Genomic DNA, 25,834 nt, shown 5'->3' with positions numbered 1-25,834 from the left:
TAAAGCACGTTTGCTATCCAGTTATAGTATGGTGTCAACAATATTATCGTTTGTTGCAACAACTTCTAGGACAATTTATCATCCAGCTAAGATTGTTACTGTGACTGGCCTACTTACTGCAATTCAGGCAAAATATTTTTATTTTATTGTTTGAAGAAGGAATTTAACTTTTTGTTTTTTTGCATCTTTTAATGTATTTAAAATATTGCACAAAAAAAGATGGTTGAATAAAAAAATCTGTAGAATGGGACAATTTTGAAAAGTCAGATTAATTGATTTAATCATCTGAGTAATACACATTAAAAATAATCGCCTAAATTTCATCCAGTATAACTAATAGTATAATCACTGTAGTATAATATTTTGAAATATGCATAAACAGACTTGAAGAGCATTTCTTATGATCCTAAAAGGGCCCGAGCTCCCAGTCAAACCGCCGCAAATCATAATGCTGCTTCCGCCTTCCTTCTGTAACACAAACAATATGACGTTACATTTTGAGAAAATGGGTCGCATGAAATACTAGCTGCGTTTCCATTAACCGTACAACTGCGCAAACTGAAATTACAAAATTAAATTCACTGAATAGAAACACGGCAATTTAGGAGGGAAAAAAGTTTTTGCATTTTGGGATGAGGTGGTTTTCCAGCCTTAAACTGCCATGAAATATCGGCGCCATGTTTTTTTAATGACTTATCGCGTGAACAAGCTTATTCACGCGTGATTTTAATTTCATTTTGTATGTAATGGATACACCGTAGTGAAATTGTGTTTTTTCGACATTTGCAGATAATTGACATGTATTTGCGAACATTTGTAAAGGAAACGCAGCTAATTAGAAAGTAAACCTTTAAGCCGTTGTAACAGAAAGTACCTGTATTGCGCAGAAGCAGTGAGGACAGGGTTTAGTATTAACGGTTATCCATTTGTGGCTAACATGCTTCTCAACGGCAAAAACAAAACAGGAGAATAAACTTCCACCAGAAAACTCATATTTTGAGATTAATCTCAAATTTTCTAGAAAAAAATATTAAAATTTCTAGTTTCAAAAGTCAAAAAAATTCCAAAATCGAAAATTTTCAACTTTTAGAAATTTCTGAGTTTTTTTCAGGAAAATTTTCTATTTTTCAAACAGAAATGTTCTTGTTTTTTCTAGAAAATAACATTTTAGGGATTTTTGTTGCATAGATGTATACCCCCCTCTATCTACAATGGCCTTAATATACTTTTGTAGTTTTATGCATTATTTGCAACAAGGGCTGAAACGATTAATCAAATTAATCATGATTAATCAATTGTTGAAATAATCAGCTAATTTAGTAATCGATTAATGGAGTATAAAGAGTCTAAAATATGGCAATTTGTTGAGAACAAAACACAGTAATTTATCCAAAAAAGTGAACATTTTCTACCCAGAACTCCTCAGGTGGCGGTTTAGCTTCAGTTTTAGGTCTTCAGTTATTACATTGTTATTGTAGTTAAACTGAATCTTTCCTGGAACAATGAGTGAAACTTCACATTTTCTGTCTTGGGAAAAAAAAACCTGCAGCATGGGGGACATGCAGCCTCATGTTTTTACAACGTAGGAAGGGAGGGAGACAGTGTTTTTACTACCAGTCAATTAAAAGTGATTTTATTATCAAGTATTTTCACTATTGAGTAAAATTTCTGGATTTTCTACCCACTGAATGAAAAACAAACATGTTTTAATCAAAGATTCACCAGACACAGACACACACCTGCAGTTTTTGTTAAAATTTTATAATTTTTTTATTGAAAGAAACTGATTTGGACATTTTTCATTTTGCCTGATTTCATTTCTTGTTACTTATATGAATTATTGTCTTTTTCGTCTTTAAAATACCAAAATTTCCATATGATTATATCATTTTTAAATATGAAATGATGGTAATTTGATCAGTTACCCAGTACTTTTTACCAAATACTTTTTTATTCTTACTTGACTAATTTCTTGGACAGCTACTTTTTATGTTTACTTGAGTAAAAATATGTCGAAGTAGAGCTACTCTTGCTTTAGTAGTTTTTTAGTTCTCTGCCCTCCTCTGCAGTATTCCTGCCGTTGTTTTCTTTCCACCGGTATCTTCAGTTTTTCTTGAGTGACCCGGTTTGATCCATTATTTCAGCCCTATGCTAAGCTAGCTGTAGCGTCGCACTGCGAGCTGACGTCACAGTAAACAAACGGTCGTTTACATGCAGCACCTGGGCGGCCACTAGGGGGCGGCCGCGGTCCAAAGTTTGAGAAACGGAGTCAAGTCTACAGCGTCACTGCCACGTAAAGTCCCGTTTACATTGAGTGCAAAACATGTGGTTACATCCGCCATCTTTCTGCAACACAAACGAACAAACAGCATAATGTGAATAAAAGAACCAGATTGCCTGAAACAATGAGAATCTAAAGCTGTTAAAAACAAAACGTACATGTATTGGGGTGAAGCAGTGAGGGCAGGGTTTGGTGTTGGTGGCTATCCATTTGTCGCTAAAATGCATTTCGACAGTATAACCAAGCAATTTACGGCCATATCTGTTTTCTAGGAGGCGACGCCTTCGCTTGCCGCTTTTGGCATATTCCTCTATAAGTGCCTGGATCCCATCTGGAAAAAATAAAAATAAAATATATCTTGAAACACAACGTGGACATTCATTCCTGTTTGTTAAATCGTTCTTTCATAAAATTGTTCTTTAAATGGTAACAATTTATATCATATAACTGAATTTCATTTAATTTTTATTAATTTATTTCAGAGTGGTGTTTGAACTTTTTGAAACATGGGCCAGAATCCCAAAGTTGGAAGTATTTCGGCAGCCATATTGTTTTTCAAACTTAAATGCAAAATCATTTTATTGTGATTTTTAAAAAAATCTGAATTAAACATGTAATAGTTTTTCTCTTAATAAAAGGCCCAACATTTAGGGTATTTGTTTTCAGTTTATTTGGTCTAGAAAAACATTTAGATTATTTCCAGTAATAAAAACCCTGATATTAACCAAATTCAATAAAATAATTGATATGTAGTTTGTTTTTTAGTAAAGAGTCAGATATTTATGGCCCTACTTACTATGAAATTCAACTTAAAATAACACACGGCTATAACAGACAGTGCACACAGACGTTTTCTGTATAAATTTGTCATGACCAAACTGAATTGTTCCAAGTGCCACTAATGGCCCCCAGGCCACACTTTGGACACCCCTGGTTTAAGGTAAATGGTTTCCTCAAATTGCTTAAATCAACCGAATCATCAGGTTTTCCAGATGCGCAGAGGTTTTCTTTAACAGGAGGGATTTATATTTCCATGTACCTTCTGTCTTTGGTAAAGCAATCAGCAGATCTTCACTCTTCGCCGTAGACAAGTCGGGTTCTTCATGGCACTTGCTTCTTCCATGGTACGTGTTTTTACAGTTTACACAGAAAGCAAAGCTGCAGACAGAGCACATCGCTGCCGGGCTGGACTTCTCCAGAATCACAGCAGAACCGCAAGTCGGCCGAGGACAATACATGATGTCTAAAAGTGAAAAATAAAAAAAGAGAGATGAGCATGTGTGGTTTTCCTTTCACACTGAAATGTGTCTGAATTTTTATCTCTGATGGAGCCAATTAAAGGTGACCTCTAATGCTTCCTGGAACAGGATAGCATAGCTCATACAAAACATGTTCATTACATTTTTTGCACAATAAATCAACGTTTATACTTGCATGTAAAAACAGATGCACCATTACACAACCGTACATCTTTGAAAAGCAGAAGTGAAACCTCCTTCACAACCAACAACAATGCAGCAAGAGCTTACTGGATTTTAAGTCAATGGGAAACGCCATTGTACAAAACCAGCTGACCAAACATGCTGGAGCTCAGCTTGGGTTGCTAGGTAACGGACGGAACTCGGCTGTGGTTGCTAGGTAACGGGGGTGGAACGTGTGCCTGCTCATTTGTGACGTTACATTCAGAAGGTTTTAGAAATGGCTCGTTTTCCAGACACCAAAAACATGAACTTGTATTCAGAAAACTTCTGGCTGTTTTGTATTTAAACATTTAGGTTGTTTTCAGAAGCAGTTCAAACCTAAATGGAAGCACAAAAACATCCAAGATGTGCGTTTTGCATAATAAGTCTCCATTATATATAGGCATACCAGGCATGGCGTCCAGGGTAGACTGCAGCAGAAGACGGTCATATCTGTGAAAGAGCTCCTCTCCTACAAGACTTTTCACCTGAAGAGTCATTAGAGACGCACAGAAGGGAAAAAGTGAGGATAAAACTATGTATGTATGAGATTTATGTAATTATTTTCACCAAAACAAACAAAAAGGAAGAAAACTGCTGTAAATTTATGGCTCATTATATCTATTGAAATGTTTTAAAAAATAATGAAAACTTTATACTTTGTTGCATTAACTTTTCTACTACGTATATATATTTAGATATTAGTTGAAACTATCACCGTCACCGTTGTGACAGTTTGGTGTGATACAGGTTTAGCTCCTCTGCCTTCTCCCAATGCTAACCAGAAACAACGAAATAACCAATCAGAGCTAGGAGGCGGGTCTTAGTGCTGCCAATCACAATGTGGCGCAGCTTTGCTCGAGCAGCTACTATAGCATGTGGTGAATGGTAATGGTAATGTTAGTGGAGCTAACGTTAGAATAGCCACTGATCATGGCCGATAAATGGTTTCCTGTAACAGTAAGTTGTTTCTCCACCATTAGCACATTTAGCAGCGAGTACATTAGGATGACCGACCTCGCTAAGACCCGCCTCCTGGCTCTGATTGGCTATTTTTGGTCGAGAGCTGTATCCAATGAGCATGTTCCAATGATACAACATGTGAGTATCAACATTGTTGAAGTTAGCGCTGTGGCGTTAGTTTCCACTAGGTATCGTCTTAGTATAACCCATTAGGGGAGCTGATGTTTATGGTTAGCGCTTTAGCGTTAGCTTCCACTAACTGCAGCTTTAAGAACCTTTTGAACTGATTGTATGATTCCCTTTTTTACGACGGTGGGTCTCAAAATGCGGCGTACCTGTGCAGGAATTGGCGTGGCAGAGCAGTCTACCTGAGCACAGGTAACGCCACGGACGTTCCCCTCCGTAATCTGGGCTTTCCAGAACTCGTCGAGACAGACCCGGCAGAAGATGTGGCCGCACTCATACACCTGAACGCACTCGGACCCGAGCTGGCTCGAGAAACACACGCCGCAGTCAAACGGTGTGGCGGCAAACACCTTTTCTTTCTGCTCTGCATTGTGGATCAAGATCTGGGACAGGAGAATCTGAGACGCAGTCAAAGAGAGACCAGAGTCACTTTGGGCTTCGTTTGGAGGGACGACTTCCTGTCCGGCCGGAACAGGAAGTTCAGATCTGTCTGCAGCTGAGGAAGAATCGATCTGCTCAGAAGGAAGCTCCAGCAGATTGTGGATGTCCAGCTGCTTCAGGGTTTCCTCTCTCAGAAACTGGATCCAGGAGAAGAGCACCACAGCGCCCCCAGTGGCCTGGTAGAGATCTGTGAGCCGATCACTCAGGGAAGTTAGCTGAGACAGAGAAACAAAAAATATTTTATTCCATGGTTGGGAGGGATTTTACAACGGCGTATTAAGGCCATTATAGATAGAAAAGAAGGGAATACATTTCTGCCAAAAATCTCTTCTGTCGTTCATTTTTTTTAGATTAATCTCAGAAGTTCGATAATTCAAGTATTTGCTAGAAACAACTCAGAAATTTTGGAATTAATCTCTGAAATCTTTTAGAAAAACACATAAAAGTTTGATCATCTTTGACTTTTGAAAATCATTTTCTGAGTTGTTTCTAGTAACTGAGTCTCAAAAGTCAAAGATTTTTCAACATTTTTTGCCTGAAATTTACCTTATAATTTTTATTTTATTTTTAATCAACAATAACCCTAATCCACCATCGTAGTATTTTCAGTTCTTAGGGGTTCGCATATATTTTCTTCTGGTCCTGTAGGTTCATTTTCAGTGTAGACTTTGACTGGATGCAGAAAATGCTGACTAGGAATAAATTTCACACCCTCGTTTTTGGCGCCCCTGTAGTGCAGCGCCCCTCCCTATACGTCACATATAGCGGATAACTTATTTATTTATTGTGTGACTGATCCCCAGTGCATTGCTTCAGACGTTTTTCCACCATTGTCATTTATTTATTACCTGTGGGTGTGTCAGCCAGCTGCAGGTGAGAGTGAAGGAGGGAGGGGCAGAGGACGGGTAATCTCCAGGAAGTTCAAAGGTCAGAAGCAGTGGCGGAAGGAAAGAGACGTCATACTGCCTTATTGTTCCACCTAGTCGGAAGAAAAAAAACAAGTTAAAGACACTAATATTTGCCTATTATGTAAACAGTCATGTCTAATTTTATGTTTGCTTCCACAAAGATATAGTTTAGAAATGTTTATTATTTTCTGACCAAAAAAAATAAATAACAATAATAATGTGGCATCCAAATAAACTGACTTTTTCCCGTTTTTGAATATGGTCAAAGATCGCTTAGTCAAACCTCGACAGTAACTGAATAAGGTTTTTTATTAGATATTCTGTTGTACTAGCTAACTTGAACGCACCACGGAGTTAAACTGCTACCGTAAAAGCCAGTGTAGAAGCGCAGCTCCACAAAACATCGCACTTCTGCCCGATTTTGCTCAGTTTTCTGAACTGTACCTTGTTTTAGGAGCACAGTGAATCCCGCTGGCAGCTCCACGGAAACTCGGAATTCTCCGGCAGACTTCGACTCATTTCGGACGAACTCTTCGGAACCAAATATGCTCTGCAGGGCGAGCAGCTCGTCTTCCTGCTCCTCCAAGTCCTTATTCATGAAGTCCAGAGACGCTAAATTGTTCAGCCGCCGCTCGAAGTGACAGCGAAGCAGCTTAAAATGTGTTCCTTTTTTTAAAACTACCTTCAACAAAACGATTAAAAATGGCTACAACGTTTAAAAATGGACTTAATTTTCCTGTCAGCTGTTTACTGTGTCTCCATCAGCTTCCTGGTCCATATGAGTCCGTCCCTCTGTGGACTCGCCTTAATAAACTGCAGCTGATGCAAGGTTCTGAAATCAGCAGTAACTCCACAGCGCGTCACTGTGGAAACACATGTTATTGTTTGCTTTCTAATAAAGATTAAGTCACTCCAGGTACACAAGACGGCCTAATGTCATGCGCACACAAAGTTTATTCATTGTTTTACTTTTACTTCAATTAATTATGAATGGGGACAAAAAATATCCAGTGGCCTTTAAGTGACATTTTCCATATTTTGGCTCTAAGATGTTCAGTGATTTATAATCCATTAAGCCGTTTTATGTACCTGCAGTGATTTAATCTGTATTAGAAAGCAAACAATAACATGTGGGACGAGTTTCCACACTGCTGATTCCAGAACTTTGCATCAGACTGCAGTTTATTAGCCTCGGGTCAAAATGACTGAGATTTGTATGTGTTTTCCCTATGCACAGAAAATGAGGACAACAGGAGGGTTAAGGCGAGTCCACAGAGGGACGGACTCATATGGACCAGGAAGCTGATGGAGACACAGTAAACAGCTGACAGGAAAATTAAGTCCATTTTTAAACGTTGTAGCCATTTTTAATCGTTTTGTTGAAGGTAGTTTTAAAAAAAGGAACACATTTTAAGCTGCTTCGCTGTCATTTCGAGCGGCGGCTGAACAATTTAGCGTCTCTGGACTTCATGAATACGGACTTGGAGGAGCAGGAAGACGAGCTGCTCGCCCTGCTGAGCATATTTGGTTCCGAAGAGTTCGTCCGAAATGAGTCGAAGTCTGCCGGAGAATTCCGAGTTTCCGTGGAGCTGCCAGCGGGATTCACTGTGCTCCTAAAACACGGTACAGTTCAGAAAACTGAGCAAAATCGGGCAGAAGTGCGATGTTTTGTGGAGCTGCGCTTCTACACTGGCTTTTACGGTAGCAGTTTAACTCCTTGGTGCGTTCAAGTTAGCTAGTACAACAGAATATCTAATAAAAACCTTATTCATTTACTGTCGAGGTTTGACTAAGCGATCTTTGACCATATTCAAAAACAAGAAAAAGTCAGTTTATTTGGATGCCACATTATTATTGTTATTTATTTTTTTTGGTCAGAAAATAATAAACATTTCTAAACTATATCTTTGTGGAAGCAAACATAAAATTAGACATGACTGTTTACATAATAGGCAAATATTAGTGTCTTTAACTTGTTTTTTTTCTTCCGACTAGGTGGAACAATAAGGCAGTATGACGTCTCTTTCCTTCCGCCACTGCTTCTGACCTTTGAACTTCCTGGAGATTACCCGTCCTCTGCCCCTCCCTCCTTCACTCTCACCTGCAGCTGGCTGACACACCCACAGGTAATAAATAAATGACAATGGTGGAAAAACGTCTGAAGCAATGGACTGGGGATCAGTCACACAATAAATAAATAAGTTATCCGCTATATGTGACGTATAGGGAGGGGCGCTGCACTACAGGGGCGCCAAAAACGAGGGTGTGAAATTTATTCCTAGTCAGCATTTTCTGCATCCAGTCAAAGTCTACACTGAAAATGAACCTACAGGACCAGAAGAAAATATATGCGAACCCCTAAGAACTGAAAATACTACGATGGTGGATTAGGGTTATTGTTGATTAAAAATAAAATAAAAATTATAAGGTAAATTTCAGGCAAAAAATGTTGAAAAATCTTTGACTTTTGAGACTCAGTTACTAGAAACAACTCAGAAAATGATTTTCAAAAGTCAAAGATGATCAAACTTTTATGTGTTTTTCTAAAAGATTTCAGAGATTAATTCCAAAATTTCTGAGTTGTTTCTAGCAAATACTTGAATTATCGAACTTCTGAGATTAATCTAAAAAAAATGAACGACAGAAGAGATTTTTGGCAGAAATGTATTCCCTTCTTTTCTATCTATAATGGCCTTAATACGCCGTTGTAAAATCCCTCCCAACCATGGAATAAAATATTTTTTGTTTCTCTGTCTCAGCTAACTTCCCTGAGTGATCGGCTCACAGATCTCTACCAGGCCACTGGGGGCGCTGTGGTGCTCTTCTCCTGGATCCAGTTTCTGAGAGAGGAAACCCTGAAGCAGCTGGACATCCACAATCTGCTGGAGCTTCCTTCTGAGCAGATCGATTCTTCCTCAGCTGCAGACAGATCTGAACTTCCTGTTCCGGCCGGACAGGAAGTCGTCCCTCCAAACGAAGCCCAAAGTGACTCTGGTCTCTCTTTGACTGCGTCTCAGATTCTCCTGTCCCAGATCTTGATCCACAATGCAGAGCAGAAAGAAAAGGTGTTTGCCGCCACACCGTTTGACTGCGGCGTGTGTTTCTCGAGCCAGCTCGGGTCCGAGTGCGTTCAGCTGTACGAGTGCGGCCACATCTTCTGCCGGGTCTGTCTCGACGAGTTCTGGAAAGCCCAGATTACGGAGGGGAACGTCCGTGGCGTTACCTGTGCTCAGGTAGACTGCTCTGCCACGCCAATTCCTGCACAGGTACGCCACATTTTGAGACCCACCGTCGTAAAAAAGAGAATCGTACAATCAGTTCAAAAGGTTCTTAAAGCTGCAGTTAGTGGAAACTAACGCTACAGCGCTAACCATAAACATCAACTCCCCTAACGCGTTATACTAAGACGATACCTAGTGGAAACTAACGCTACAGCGCTAACTTCAACAATGTTGATACTCACATGTTGTATCATTGGAACATGCTCATTGGATACAGCTCTCGACCAAAAATAGCCAATCAGAGCCAGGAGGCGGGTCTTAGCGAGGTCGGTCATCCTAATGTACTCGCTGCTAAATGTGCTAATGGTGGAGAAACAACTTACTGTTACAGGAAACCATTTATCGGCCATGATCAGTGGCTATTCTAACGTTAGCTCCACTAACATTACCATTACCGTTCACCACATGCTATAGTAGCTGCTCGAGCAAAGCTGCGCCACATTGTGATTGGCAGCACTAAGACCCGCCTCCTAGCTCTGATTGGTTATTTCGTTGTTTCTAGTTAGCATTGGGAGAAGGCAGAGGAGCTAAACCTGTATCACACCAAACTGTCACAACGGTGACGGTGATAGTTTCAACTAATATCTAAATATATATACGTAGTAGAAAAGTTAATGCAACAAAGTTTAAAGTTTTCATTATTTTTTAAAACATTTCAATAGATATAATGAGCCATAAATTTACAGCAGTTTTCTTCCTTTTTGTTTGTTTTGGTGAAAATAATTACATAAATCTCATACATACATAGTTTTATCCTCACTTTTTCCCTTCTGTGCGTCTCTAATGACTCTTCAGGTGAAAAGTCTTGTAGGAGAGGAGCTCTTTCACAGATATGACCGTCTTCTGCTGCAGTCTACCCTGGACGCCATGCCTGGTATGCCTATATATAATGGAGACTTATTATGCAAAACGCACATCTTGGATGTTTTTGTGCTTCCATTTAGGTTTGAACTGCTTCTGAAAACAACCTAAATGTTTAAATACAAAACAGCCAGAAGTTTTCTGAATATAAGTTCATGTTTTTGGTGTCTGGAAAACGAGCCATTTCTAAAACCTTCTGAATGTAACGTCACAAATGAGCAGGCACACGTTCCACCCCCGTTACCTAGCAACCACAGCCGAGTTCCGTCCGTTACCTAGCAACCCAAGCTGAGCTCCTGCATGTTTGGTCAGCTGGTTTTACTGCTGTATAATACGCTGTACAATGGCTGTTGGAAAACACAAGAGTTTCCCATTGACTTAAAATGCAGTAACCTCTTGCTGCATTGTTGTTGGTTGTGAAGGAGGTTTCACTTCTGCTTTTCAAAGATGTACGGTTGTGTAATGGTGTATCTGTTTTTACATGCAAGTATAAATGTTGAGTTATTGTGCAAAAAATGTAATGAACATGTTTTGTATGAGCTATGCTATCCTGTTCCAGGAAGCATTAGAGGTCACCTTTAATTGGCTCCATCAGAGATAAAAATTCAGACACATTTCAGTGTGAAAGGAAAACCACACATGCTCATCTCTCTTTTTTTATTTTTCACTTTTAGACATCATGTATTGTCCTCGGCCGACTTGCGGTTCTGCTGTGATTCTGGAGAAGTCCAGCCCGGCAGCGATGTGCTCTGTCTGCAGCTTTGCTTTCTGTGTAAACTGTAAAAACACGTACCATGGAAGAAGCAAGTGCCATGAAGAACCCGACTTGTCTACGGCGAAGAGTGAAGATCTGCTGATTGCTTTACCAAAGACAGAAGGTACATGGAAATATAAATCCCTCCTGTTAAAGAAAACCTCTGCGCATCTGGAAAACCTGATGATTCGGTTGATTTAAGCAATTTGAGGAAACCATTTACCTTAAACCAGGGGTGTCCAAAGTGTGGCCTGGGGGCCATTAGTGGCACTTGGAACAATTCAGTTTGGTCATGACAAATTTATACTGAAAATGTTTGTGTGCACTGTCTGTTATAGCCGTGTGTTACTTTAAGTTGAATTTCATAGTAAGTAGGGCCATAAATATCTGACTCTTTACTAAAAAACAAACTACATATCAATTATTTTATTGAATTTGGTTAATATCAGGGTTTTTATTACTGGAAATAATCTAAATGTTTTTCTAGACCAAATAAACTGAAAACAAATACCCAAAATAAATGTTGGGCCTTTTATTAAGAGAAAAACTATTACATGTTTAATTCATCCATCCATCCATCCATCCATCCATCCATTTTCTTCCGCTTATCCGGGGTCGGGTCGCGGGGGCAGCAGCTTCAGAAGGGAGGCCCAGACTTCCCTCTCCCCAGCCACTTCTTCCAGCTCCTCCGGGGGAATCCCAAGGCGTTCCCAGGCCAGCCGAGAGACGTAATCCCTCCAGCGTGTCCTGGGTCTTCCCCGAGGCCTCCTCCCGGTGGGACGTGCCCGGAACACCTCACCAGGGAGGCGTCCAGGAGGCATCCTTACCAGATGCCCGAGCCACCTCAACTGGCTCCTCTCGACGTGGAGGAGCAGCGGCTCTACTCTGAGTCCCTCCCGGATGACCGAGCTTCTCACCCTATCTCTAAGGGAGAGCCCAGCCACCCTGCGGAGGAAACCCATTTCGGCCGCTTGTACCCGTGATCTCGTTCTTTCGGTCATGACCCAAAGCTCATGACCATAGATGAGGGTGGGAACGTAGATCGACCGGTAAATCGAGAGCTTCGCTTTTTGGCTCAGCTCTCTCTTCACCACGACGGACCGGTACAGCGCCCGCTTCACGGCAGACGCTGCCCCAATCCGCCTGTCGATCTCCCGCTCCCTTCTTCCCTCATTCGTGAACAAGATCCCCAGATACTTAAACTCCTCCACTTGAGGCAGGACGACCCCCCTGACCCGGAGAAGGCACCCTACCCTTTTCCGGCTCAAGACCATGGCCTCGGATTTGGAGGCACCGAGCCTCATCCCGGCCGCTTCACACTCGGCTGCGAACCGCTCCAGTGAGAGCTGCAGATCACGTTCCGATGAAGCCAACAGGACCACATCATCCGCAAAAAGCAGAGATGCGATCCTAAGACCACCAAAACGGATCCCCTCAACACCTCGGCTGCGCCTAGAAATTCTGTCCATAAAAGTAATGAACAGAATCGGTGACAAAGGGCAGCCTTGGCGGAGTCCAACTCTCACCGGAAACGAGCCCGACTTACTGCCGGCAATGCGGACCAGACTCTGACACCGGTCATACAGGGACCTGACAGCCCGTATCAAAGGGCCCGGTACCCCATACTCCCGGAGTACCCCCCACAGGGCCCCCCGAGGGACACGGTCGAACGCCTTCTCCAAGTCCACAAAACACATGTAGACTAGTTGGGCGAACTCCCATGCACCCTCCAGGACCCCGCTGAGGGTGTAGAGCTGGTCCAGTGTTCCACGACCAGGACGAAAACCACACTGCTCTTCCTGAATCCGAGGTTCGACTATCCGACGGACCCTCCTCTCCAGGACCCCTGAATAGACCTTACCAGGGAGGCTTAAGAGTGTGATCCCCCTGTAATTGGAGCACACCCTCCGGTCCCCTTTTTAAACAGGGGGACCACCACCCCAGTCTGCCAGTCCAGGGGAACTGCCCCCGATGTCCATGCGATATTGCAGAGTCGCGTTAGCCAACACAACCCCGCAACATCCAGAGCCTTAAGGAACTCCGGGCGGATCTCATCCACCCCCGGGGCCCTGCCACCGAGGAGCTTTTTGACCACCTCGGCGACCTCGTCCCCAGAGATTGGAGAGCCCAGCCCAGAGTCCCCATGCTCAGCTTCCTCAACAGAAGGCATGTTGGTGGGATTGAGGAGGTCTTCGAAGTATTCCGCCCACCGGCCCACAACGTCCCGAGTTGAGGTCAGCAGCGCACCATCCCCACTATAAACAGTGTTGGTGCTGCACTGCTTCCCCCTCCTGAGACGCCGGATGGTGGACCAGAATCGCCTCGAAGCCGTACGGAAGTCTGTCTCCATGGCCTCTCCAAACTCCTCCCACGCCCGAGTTTTTGCCTCAGCGACAACCCGAGCCGCATGCCGTTTCGCCCGCCGGTACCTATCAGCTGCTTCTGGAGTCCCACAGGCCAAAAAGGCCCGGTAGGACTCCTTCTTCAGCTTGACAGCATCCCTCACCGAAGGTGTCCACCAACGGGTTCGAGGGTTGCCGCCGCGACAGGCACCAACAACCTTGCGGCCGCAGCTCCGATAGGCCGCCTCGGCAATGGAGGTACGGAACATGGTCCACTCAGACTCAATGTCCCCCACCTCCCCCGGAACGTGTTCGAAGTTCTGCCGGAGATGAGAGTTGAAGCTCCGTCTCACAGGGGACTCCGCCAGACGTTCCCAGCAGACCCTCACTACACGTTTGGGCCTGCCAGGTGTGACCGGCTTCCTCCCCCACCACCGGAGCCAACTCGTCACCAGGTAGTGGTCAGTGGACAGCTCCGCACCTCTCTTCACCCGAGTGTCCAAGACATACGGCCGCAAATCCGATGAGACGATGACAAAGTCAATCATCGAACTGCGGCCTAGGGCGTCCTGGTGCCAAGTGCACATATGGACGCCCTTATGCCTGAACATGGTGTTCGTGATGGACAATCCGTGACGAGCACAGAAGTCCAACAACAGAACACCGCTTGGGTTCAGATCGGGGGGGCCGTTCCTCCCAACCACGCCTCTCCAGGTCTCACTGTCATTGCCCACGTGAGCGTTGAAGTCTCCCAGTAGAACAAGGGAGTCCCCAGGAGGGGCACTCTCCAGTACCCCCTCTAAGGACTCCAAGAAGGGTGGGTAATCTGAACTGCCGTTCGGCCCGTAAGCACAAACAACAGTCAGAACCCGTCCCCCCACCCGTAGGCGGAGGGAGGCTACCCTCTCGTTCACCGGGGTGAACCCCAACGTACAGGCGCCCAAATGGGGGGCAACAAGTATGCCCACTCCAGCCCGGCGCCTCTCACCGTGGGCAACTCCAGAGTGGAAGTACGTCCAGCCCCTCTCAAGGAGACTGGTTCCAGAACCAGAGCCATGCGTCGAGGTGAGGCCGACTATTTCTAGCCGGAACCTCTCAGCCTCGCACACTAGCTCCGGCTCCTTCCCCACCAGAGAGGTGACGTTCCACGTCCCAAGAGCCAGCTTCTGCAGCCGAGGATCAGACCGCCAGGGTCCCCTCCCTTGGCTGCCGCCCATAGCACAATGCACCCGACCCCTTTGGCCCCTCGGACAGGTGGTGAGCCCATCGGAAGGGGGACCCACGTCTCCTCTTCGGGCTGAGCCCGGCCGGGCTCCGTGGGTAAAAGCCCGGCCACCAGGCGCTCGCCATCGTGCCCCACCTCCAGGCCTGGCTCCAGAGTGGGGCCCCGGTGACCCGCGTCCGGGCGAGGGAAAACGCAGTCCAAAGTTCGTATTCATCATAGGGGTCTTCGGGCTGCACTTTGTCTGGTTCCTCACCTAGGACCTGTCTGCCTTGGGTGACCCTACCAGGGGCATAAAGCCCCAGACAGCATAGCTCCTAGGATCATTGGGACACTCAAACCCCTCCACCACGATAAGGTGGCAGCCCAAGGAGATTTGTTTTTTAAATCACAATAAAATTATTTTGCATTTAAGTTTGAAAAACAATATGGCTGCCGAAATACTTCCAACTTTGGGATTCTGGCCCATGTTTCAAAAAGTTCAAACACCACTCTGAAATAAATTAATAAAAATTAAATGAAATTTAATTTTTCCTCCGCAGGGTGGCTGGGCTCTCCCTTAGAGATAGGGTGAGAAGCTCGGTCATCCGGGAGGGACTCAGAGTAGAGCCGCTGCTCCTCCACGTCGAGAGGAGCCAGTTGAGGTGGCTCGGGCATCTGGTAAGGATGCCTCCTGGACGCCTCCCTGGTGAGGTGTTCCGGGCACGTCCCACCGGGAGGAGGCCTCGGGGAAGACCCAGGACACGCTGGAGGGATTACGTCTCTCGGCTGGCCTGGGAACGCCTTGGGATTCCCCCGGAGGAGCTGGAAGAAGTGGCTGGGGAGAGGGAAGTCTGGGCCTCCCTTCTGAAGCTGCTGCCCCCGCGACCCGACCCCGGATAAGCGGAAGAAAATGGATGGATGGATGGATGGATAAATGAAATTCAGTTATATGATATAAATTGTTACCATTTAAAGAAAAATGTTATTAAAGAACAATTTAAGTTTCTCCAAGCAGGAATGAATGTCCAGGTTGTGTTTCAGGATATATTTTATTTCTATTTTTTCCAGATGGGATCCAGGCACTTTTACAGGATTATGCTTCAGGCAGCAAGCCAAGGCGTCGCCTCCTAGAAAACAGATACGGCCGTAAATTGCTTGGTTATACTGTCGAAATGCATTTTAGCGACAAATGGATAGCCACCAACACCAAACCCTGCCCTCACTGCTTCACCCCAATACATGTACGTTTTGTTTTTAACAGCTTTAGATTCTCATTGTTTCAGGCAATCTGGTTCTTTTATTCACATTATGCTGTTTGTTCGTTTGTGTTGCAGAAAGATGGCGGATGTAACCACATGTTTTGCACTCAATGTAAACGGGACTTTACGTGGCAGTGACGCTGTAGACTTGACTCCGTTTCTCAAACTTTGGACCGCGGCCGCCCCCTAGTGGCCGCCCAGGTGCTGCATGTAAACGACCGTTTGTTTACTGTGACGTCAGCTCGCAGTGCGACGCTACAGCTAGCTTAGCATAGGGCTGAAATAATGGATCAAACCGGGTCACTCAAGAAAAACTGAAGATACCGGTGGAAAGAAAACAACGGCAGGAAAAATGCAGAGGTGGGCAGAGAACTAAAAAACTACTAAAGCAAGAGTAGCTCTACTTCGACATATTTTTACTCAAGTTAACATAAAAAGTGCTACTTTTTTCTCTGTCCAAGAAATTAGTCAAGTAAGAATAAAAAAGTATTTGGTAAAAAGTACTGGGTAACTGATCAAATTACCATCATTTCATATTTAAAAATGATATAATCATATGGAAATTTTGGTATTTTAAGGACGAAAAAGACAATAATTCATATAAGTAACAAGAAATAAAATCAGGCAAAAAAAAAAAAGTCCAAATCAGTTTCTTTCAATAAAAAAATGTATAAAATTTTAACAAAAACTGCAGGTGTGTGTCTGTGTCTGGTGAATCTTTGATTAAAACATGTTTGTTTTTCATTCAGTGGGTAGAAAATCCAGAAATTTTACTCAAGTAATAGTGAAAATACTTGATAATAAAATCACTTTTAATTGACTGGTAGTAAAAACACTCCTAAAGGTATTTTATTTTATTTTTTTAATCGTTACTCAGGTAAATGTGACTCCCCAGCTCTGTTTGACTGATCAGAGGAATCCATTCCTGACTGATGTATCGTTCACTATAGATTTGATTCTTTTGAACGGCTCTTCGCCATGAACGAGTCATTTGGTGAGAACTGTTCATGTTTTACGACTTTGCTTGCTTATGAGTCACACAGCTACTGTTGTTTTTATTTAATTAAAAATAATCTGAAAATAAAGACGAATAATAAAAATGTGTGGATATTTTTATATTTAATGGTGCAGAAGAGGATTTTTATTTCTGCCAAAGTAACTCAAGTATTTTTCTATTATTATGATTCTAAATTACAAATGGTTCTAAAATGTTATTAATGCACATAACACAATAAGTCTCAACAATAAGGCTTGTGAAAGTAAAACAGAATTTCACAATTTAACCTTAATTAGTAAAAATGGAAAAATAAAAAAAGCCAAAAAGCACATATAGTCTAAATATTTCTTATTTGTGTCTCTGACTCTGTTGGACCTCAAACTAGGAAGCAAAATAATTCTGACATGGATAAAGACCCTCATGCTGTTTCTATCCAGTATCACAGTTAAACTGGAGCACACAGCATGAATTACAGCTGGAAAGTAATTAACTTCAGTCCTGCAGCCTCTTCCAGGATTTTATGACTGATACGACGTGGAGGTCCAAAGGTTCAGGTCCATTATCTGAAGCCATTAGCAGAGCCAGTAGCTTCTCCGTCTCTGTAGCCATTAGCTCTGAGTCCAGACTGAAACGAACTGGAGCTGCATCAGTTTCCTTATGAAAAGAATCAACGCTAGTCTTGGTGTTTTTAGGTTTTAGTAAATCTTATTTTCACTTAAAATTTTGTGACAAAATGCTTGTTTCAAACTACAAGATGATGCAACATTTCAACAATTTGATAGTTTTCTGAGGAATGAGCTTTGCTGACCTGTTAGGGAAGAATCAAGGGAGAAGGAAAAGCTTATTTATGGCTTCAGCAGTATTATGAAGTATTTTCACTATTACTTGAGTAAAATTTCTGGATTTTCTACCCACTGAATGAAAACCAGATTTATTAAAACCTTTCTGTCGAACACAAACTGCTAAAACTGTCCAGTAACAGTTTCATTATTTTTCTGTGAGGTCAGGCTCACAGAAACATTCAAAAACTTTAAAACTCATCTAATAAAAATGCAACACTCCACCGGTTTGCTTTCTGTCACAAACACTAGATGGCGCTGAAGAACATCAGCTAGATGAGCCTTGGAAATGCTGCTTTTCTTTTCTGCAAGCAGAACTACAAATATACAAACTGATGTTTATTTTATGCAAAGCATTAAAAAATCAACCCTAAATAATTTGTAGTGCAACAGTATGCCAGCTCTGACATAATTAATTGGAAATTGTTCAATTGTTACTTTTAAAAAAGACAGTAAAATGTCTTAAATAAATCCACCAGCCAACATTTTATTTGCTTTCAAAAGCTCCCAGGTACAGCTGGGTACTACTGCTGCTACTAGTGCTGCTTCTGCTACTGCTGTGCTGCAGCTGCTGCAGCCGCTGCTGCTTCTGCTACTGCTGCTGCTTCTGTGCTGCAGCTTCTGGACGTTTGACACCTTCATACAGACTTCCTGTTTTTGAAATGTCTCCCTCCCTTCCTACGTTGTAAAAACATGAGGCTGCATGTCCCCCATGCTGCAGGTTTTTTTTGCCAAGACAGAAAATGTGAAGTTGCACTCATTGTTCCAGGAAAGATTCAGTTTAACTACAATAACAATGTAATAATTGGATAGAAGACCTAAAACTGAAGCTAAACCGCCACCTGAGGAGTTCTGGGTAGAAAATGTTCACTTTTTTGGATAAATTACTGTGTTGTTTTTTCAACAAATGGCCATATTTTAGACTCTTTATACTCCAATTAATCGATTACTAAATTAGCTGATGATTATTTCAACAATTGATTAATCATGATTAATTTGATTAATCGTTTCAGCCCTTGTTGCAAATAATGCACAAAACTACAAAAGCATATTAAGGCCATTGTATATAGAGGGGGGGTATACATCTCTGCAACAAAAATCCCTAAAATGTTATTTTCTAGAAAAAACAAGAACATTTCTGTTTGAAAAATAGAAAATTTTCCTGAAAAAAACCTCAGAAATTTCTAAAAGTTGAAAATTTTTGATTTTGGAATCTTTTGAAACTAGAAATTTTAAAAAAAATTTCTAGAAAATTTGAGATTAATCTCAAAATATAAGTTTTCTGGTGGAAGTTTATTCTCCTGTTTTGTTTTTCTCTGCAGAGGCCCGAATACGCAGTTATTTAAAAACTCATTTTTACTGCATGTTTAATAATTTTTAACTCATAAAGGAATTGGAACCACCAACAGAACAAACACAACAAAACACTGAATCATTCTGTTCTGTAAATATCCCAGAAGAGGTCAGCAGGTTACATTAACACCAACTTGATGACATAAACAACTCAGCAGAGGCACAGATTTATTTTTATTCAGAGTAACATAACAAATAACTATTTAAAGTAGATTATGGAGAACATTTGCTCCTTTCAGGCTGATGGCTGCATGTTTCCCCTGCAGCGCTGCGAGCTGAGCCGCAGCGGAGACCAGATGAGACTTTAGTGATGAAAACCGCAGCTCAGCTTTTATCGCCTGCATGTTTATTCATCTGTCATGAAACACAAGCATACACAGAAACGACAGCGCCTGCCGTCCAGGCCTTCACTCAGACAGTAGGATGGAGTTATAATGCGGTTCAGAGGCACTAAACGTGTGCTGAGGTTTTTCCACAAAGATCACAGGATCATCCGCGTCCCTGCAGGGGCGAGGCCGACAGATTCACGGCCCTGGGCAGGAACCCCAGGTGGAGGATCTTGAAGTGTGTCTGTAAACCAGGATATACTGGTTTCCATGTGAGACAGGAGGGATATGTTTGGAAAATTACCACCATCCCTTTTCACAAAATGTTACTGAATCTCACAATTAGGGATTAGAAACTCGTAATTCTGACTTCAAATCTCACATTTCTGCTTTCGCTGCAAATAATTGTTGCTTATTTCTCACAATGATGCATTTGAAATGAATAATTATGACTTTGAAAGTCAAATTACTGACTTCAAATTATTCTAATGATTTTTAGTTTTATATATAAAAATAATTATGTCTTTGAAATTCAGTTTTGCAAGTCAGATCTCATAATTCTGATTTTATTTTACATAATTTTTATTTATTTCTCTTAATGATGTCATTTACTTACTTTTAATTCCACTAAAGACTTTTATATTTTTTAAAAAGTTCCCTCAAAATTCTAAATTATGTTTTTGAAATTTTGAAAGTCAGATCTCATAATTCTGTTTTTATATCACATAATGTTTGCTTATTTCTCATAATAATGTTTTTAAAAGTCATAGTTATGCCGTTTGAAATCAAATTGATTACATCAAAATTCTAAAAAAAAAATTTTAAATCCAGTTTGAAAGTCAGAATTATTCAAGTAGAATCTAAAAATTATAGCCATATTTTGCACAACTATTATTTTGTATCTTATGACAGAAAATCAAATAAATAGTTCAAAATTTTGTAATTATAACTCTATTTTACTCCTTTATTACTTTGAAATGATTTATCGTTTTAAATCAAATCTCATAATTGAGCTTTTAAGTCACAAACTCAACTTTGTATCTTAAATTAATATAAAAATTATCACATGGGTTAATAAATACGGAGTACAAATAATGTACAGATAATGAATACAAATAATATGGGTTTGTTTAAAGTTTTTTTTTAAATATATATATATATATAATATAATTTTGGGGTGTCAATAAATACTTAAGGTGCTTATAGATTTTTATGTAAATATGCATCTAATTTTAAGCTACAGTGGTGAATAAAAATAAAAGTTTTCATTCTGATTTTTGATTCTTCTTCTGGTAAGATATTGACTGTTGACGATGCTCAACATAACCCCACTTTAGAAAACTCTAAATAGGCGGTTAAGTTGATGCTTATTGTCCTGATAAACAAGACAATGGTTTTTTAAAGCGCTTAAACTTAAAAAAATTCAATGTTATTATTCTTCATTTGAAGTTTAGATGATCAAACACTAAAGTGCCTCATGACAAGCAGAGTGGAAAACATTTCATCTGCAACTTTCAAACTAAGACAAGTTGAAAATAACCAACTTTCATGTGTAGATTCTGCCAAACAGAAGACAAAAATAGATTCAGTTTCCCTTCCAATATGGCAAACAATTTTAACATTTTAAATGTTTCACAGTTTATGATTTTTTTTTTTAAGCTAAACTTCCCCTTTTTGCCCGTCTGCCATGCCTGGTTTAGTCCAAAGTCCCAGCGCACGGACAAACGCACAAAACCGCTCACCATCGTAAACATTACATTTAGAATCGCTAAGAGGTATATATCGACAGAAATAGTCTTCACTTGAAAGTAACAATAAATGGTAAAATGTCTTTCCGTATAAACACCAATGCCCGTTTTTTTTAACATCCAGTGTAAAAATTGTTTTGTTAACTTTCCTCTTTATCCAGAAATAAATACAAATCTCTCCAAAACCCTTCAGCAGTCGATGGCTGCAACTTCCCTCATGCACAAAAAACTAAAACAGGCATTTCTGTCATGTACAACAAAACGTTGAAGTTTAACATTAAACTCATTATTTTTGAAACATGTCAGCATCTCAGTAACAGTGAAACAGCTTCATAAATTCATATTGTGATTACCCATTCTATGATCTATCTAGGAATAATAAGAAGGCAAGAAAAAAAGGTACATCAGGCTTTCTAAAATATTTGTGCATCCCATTGTTGAGACCAGACGCACTCTTCAGCACTACAAAGCAGCATTCACTGATGTGGCCGTTTTATACGGAAGTATATGTGGTACAAAAGTATCTGTGCTTTGTAACTGTGAAGTTGAAGGCAGAGATTGAAATCTTACAGGAATTTTGTAATTGTAGATTTTTGTCGTCTTTCACAAAAACAAAACAACGAATTCTTAAATACAAGTACACAAATTGTATTATTTTAGTTACACTTTAAAGTCCAGTTTAAGTCCATTACTTACAAATAGTTTCAGTCTCAATGAGGCAATGAAAGTTTAGAGATTTAATGAATGGGATAGACTAATAATAAATTAATAGTTCAAAATAATTTAGAATCTTCTGTTGTTTTAAGTGAAGACAGAAGATTTTGGCTAAATGAAATGTTGGATATAATGTTGTTTTGGTTATTAATTAGTGATTAAATATTAACGAATAATTGCAGTCATCTATTGACCTTCCAAAGTATAATAAATGACTGTTGACATGAAAACTGTTAGCGATGCAATCGAATCTGGAGAAATTTGGTTTTCAGCAAATAGCCTGAAAAAAAGATGATTTTAAATAAAACTGGAAATGTTTTATTTTCACATTAGACTTTATGTGTTAATCTGACAATGAGAACAATGGAAAACTTTTCATGGGGACCTATTATGAAAAATTCATATTTTTCGCATTTTCGTTCTCCCATTTATGTTTCTATTCTTTCTAAAAACAGCTAACGCACTTTTAAAAAAACAGCTGTTTTTGGCAATAATTTAATGTTTTACAGTGTTTGGAAAATGAGCCGTCTCAAAAATCTTCTGAAGGTTGAGTCACATTCGACTAGAACTCTGCCGTTACCTAGCAACCCCAGGCAGAACTCTGCCGTTACCTAGCAACCCCAGGAGAGCTCTATGCCATTTCCTAGCAACCCCAGGCAGAGCTCTGCCGTTACCTAGCAACCCAGGCAGAGCTCATTCTAGAAGGAACTCAAAATATGCAGAACGAACCAGACTGAAATCTTATATTCCAAGAATGATTTTTTGTAATAAAATGCAATAAGGATGTTTTGTTTAGTCCATAAACATATCTTAATTTGTTCAAGGAGCATAGAAGGTGATCTTTAAGTTAAAATAGATATAAATGTAAACAGAATAACTGGACGATTTACCAAATGTCCAAGTCTTCTCATAAACAAGCGTATTATTTACTCTTTATCATTTTTTTTAGGACTTCTAACACCACAAAATAGACAATTTTCTTTCTAAATGCTCATATAAAGCAAAATAATGAATAATATAGTATCCAACTAAAGTAAATCTTAAATAATTAACGCACAGTTTGTTTTTAAGGTCCAACTTTGCTCAGATAAATCTGGCAAAGAAACTTCAATCTTTGGTTAAACTACTAAAAAGTAAAATTGGTTTCAAAGTAAATAACAAAAAAATCAAATTGAGTTAAATATAGTTTTAGTGTTTCTGGTCATCCTGCATTTTCTGCTTCCCTGAGAGAGAATCTCATTTTCCATTCTGGTTTCTGTCAACGCAATAAATGATCTAATCTTAGCAGTTCTTGCTTTATGAAGCACAAAAACCTGTTATTTTTAGGAAAAAGGAGGAGTAAGGCAAACCTTACAGGGTTTAAATAAAAGGAAAGCCATTCCTGACAAGCCGTGTCTGGTTACTCTCATCAAATCCTCATTGCTAATTTCTGATCAGATTTTTTTGCATTTGAATAATGAGTGTAAACACTCACATGGCTGTTTTTTATGATCAGTGTGTGATTGTGGGCAGGTGTGTGTTGGTAATTAAGTGATTCACACCCTTTGTGCTTTTGGCTGTTTGGTTAAACTGCAGCCACAAACTTTAAAATATTTTAATAGGAAATTATTTTAGGGATCAACTCCAAGGTAATGATTTATGATTTTTAAATTTCCTTTTAAAAATTAAAATTTTGAATGTTATGGCTATCACCAAAAAAAATTAACAAAAATGACAAGAATATAATGTTTATTCTAATAATTTTATGACTTTTCTCATATTGCTACAACTTTATTCTCATCTGACTTTGTTCTTGTAATATTATAAATTTATTTTCATATTATTTAAACTTAATCTTATATTATTTTGACTTTATTCCTGTTTCTTAATCTTACAGATTACATAGATGAAAAGCAAATTTATTTTTGTGTGTTTTCAAACTAATAATCCTTGTATTTTTACTTTTTTGTCAATTAGTGTGCAGAAAAAAAATCTTTTTTTGAAAATCTTTATTTTTTGGGGGGGGTTTTGGCTAATGAAATCCTTTTCAGTAGGTCACGCCGTCAGTAAGGGTTTAACCTTTTGCATCAAATAATCAGCATTTTTTCATTGTTTATATTCATATTAGCCAAATTTAAAGGTACAGTCCCTGTTTTCAGTCTGTGAACTGAAAATGCCTGGTGAATGCGTTTCTTCAGCTCAGCTGAACTAGAACATTAAATTAGATGAACAGAAACAGGAAAATCACATTTTATGTCCAGTTACAGGACGGAGCTTTCTGGGGAAAACCAGAAACTGGACAGGAAGTGGGTCATGGGAGTGAGAGGAAAACACAACAGGCTGCATTTCTGCTCACTGCCACTTTAAGCTGCAATAAAACCGCCGATTTTTTCTGCTTGAATAAACCAAAACAACCTGCAGCAGCTCTGCAATTTACAAACTAATTCAAAGTTTGGCGTTAAACGGTTTCCACTGTGAGGAACTGTTGCTGTTTTTCTCCACAACGGAGTTTTAGGGCCATACTAAGAAAAAAATAAATAAAATTACAAGAGTAAAGTCGAAATAATACAAGTATAAAGCTGTAATATTATTAGAATAAAGTCAATTTTACAAGAATAAAGCTGAAGTAATGAGAATAAAGGCGTAATATTACAATAAACTGAATATTTTGCGAATAAAGTCATAATATTACAAAATAATGTAATATTACAAGAATAAAGTTGCAATATTATTAGAATAAAGTTGTACAAGGACAAAGCTGAAATAACACGAGAATAAAGTCAATATTATGAAAATAAATTTGTGATATAAACACATAATAATGCAAGAATGAAGTTGGAATAACATGGCTTTGTTCATGTAATACTGCAACTTTTATTTCCACTTTATTCTTGTAGTTTTATTAGCGTGTCTCTAGCTTTCCATCATATTTCTGAGACTCAAACTGAGACTATTAGCAGCTTTTAGTTAAACACTGAAGGAACCAAAGTTTCTTTAGTAAAATCCAAATGAACTAAAAATAAATAAACATTACAGTCTGATAGTGAGTCAGTGTGAACAGGGATGATTAAAGGAATTAATTGTAGCTTAAGATGCTGAGAAGAACTACAGAATCGATAAGATTCATATTTTATGCTATATTTACACCTATAATGTTTCTATATTTACATAACATCTGGATGGTTTATTGTGACTCATAGAAAAGCTCTTCCACAGCACAGATTGGTTTCTATTGTATTGCCAGAGCTTTGGCCCGGTTCCCTCCAAACGACAGAGGTCAGAGGTCAACCAAAGCTCCCAGTTTCATTTAACACTCCCGCAAAGTTAATTGTGCTTTTGTTGGTTCTGAAAGGTGAAATCAGCAAGTCGTGCTTTGGGTTTAACTCGTCTGTCGGGTTGTAGAGAAGCTGAACTTGTGGCTCTGCAGAGCCGATAAAAAATACCTGGAGAGCCGTTTTTACTTCGCCTCCCGCTGACTTCGGTTTTCATTCCCCTCGGATGCTTTTAGCTCCGTGTCTCGTTACTAAATGTTCCGGCAGACTTCCGGTTTGTGATTAGTCTACTGAACAAGCCCAGTTTTTATTTGCATTTCATTTGCATTCTCTCTAGTAACCTGAGTCTGAATGAATCCTGCTCAGCTCTGAGAAGGAAAGCAGGTCAGGAAAAAGTACCAAAAAAAAGGGAGTCATTTGTTTCCTATCCATATGTTGACTAAAGTGTTGTTGTTTTTTTCATTTTCTCCAAACTGTTTGGCAAAAAATATAGATATTTTTCTCAGTATGTTTTACTCTGGATGAGCACTAATCACCAGTTTAAAACAAAAATAATATATAGGCACTGACAAAAAAGTAAATTTTACCAAGCCTGGTTTCTAGTGTAAACATCTTAGTACAATTAAAATAAGACAAAACTAACTTACAGGTAACTTTTCAGCAAGA

General features: G+C 40.0%; 2 protein-coding genes and 1 long non-coding RNA gene across 4 annotated transcripts; 1 reads left to right on the top strand and 2 right to left on the bottom strand.

Moving 5' to 3' along the window:
- Positions 1-1,742: 1,742 nt before the first annotated feature.
- LOC103463106 (E3 ubiquitin-protein ligase RNF14-like) lies at positions 1,743-7,017 on the bottom strand. Its single transcript, XM_081606028.1, has 7 exons — positions 6,684-7,017; positions 6,180-6,310; positions 5,040-5,546; positions 4,151-4,229; positions 3,321-3,524; positions 2,440-2,612; positions 1,743-2,346 (listed from the first exon to the last, which is right to left on the bottom strand). Exons 1-7 carry the CDS (start codon positions 6,835-6,837, stop codon positions 2,284-2,286), a joined length of 1,311 nt encoding a protein of 436 aa, XP_081462154.1. The 5' UTR covers positions 6,838-7,017; the 3' UTR covers positions 1,743-2,283.
- A 230-nt stretch (positions 7,018-7,247) lies between these two features.
- LOC103463108 (E3 ubiquitin-protein ligase RNF14-like) lies at positions 7,248-16,790 on the top strand. Of its 2 annotated transcripts, none has more exons than XM_081606027.1 (7): positions 7,248-7,862; positions 8,235-8,365; positions 8,999-9,505; positions 10,316-10,394; positions 11,056-11,259; positions 15,750-15,922; positions 16,016-16,790. In XM_081606027.1, exons 1-7 carry the CDS (start codon positions 7,709-7,711, stop codon positions 16,076-16,078), a joined length of 1,311 nt encoding a protein of 436 aa, XP_081462153.1. In that variant the 5' UTR covers positions 7,248-7,708; the 3' UTR covers positions 16,079-16,790. The 2 variants fall into 2 exon arrangements, with proteins under 2 accessions (XP_081462153.1, XP_081462152.1); XM_081606026.1 differs by having other exon boundaries at positions 7,248-7,940.
- Positions 16,791-19,284: 2,494 nt separating this feature from the next.
- LOC145551396 (uncharacterized) lies at positions 19,285-25,834 on the bottom strand. The gene is made up of 2 exons (XR_014087213.1): positions 22,529-25,834; positions 19,285-22,497 (listed from the first exon to the last, which is right to left on the bottom strand). It is a non-coding gene; the product is annotated as an uncharacterized LOC145551396 (long non-coding RNA).

Source organism: Poecilia reticulata, chromosome 4 (assembly GCF_904066995.2).
Source record: "Poecilia reticulata chromosome 4, P_reticulata-male-v2, whole genome shotgun sequence".
Taxonomy (NCBI): domain Eukaryota; kingdom Metazoa; phylum Chordata; class Actinopteri; order Cyprinodontiformes; family Poeciliidae; genus Poecilia; species Poecilia reticulata.
Note: the sequence above shows the minus strand (reverse complement) of the source record. Positions and strands in the feature narration are given on the sequence as shown.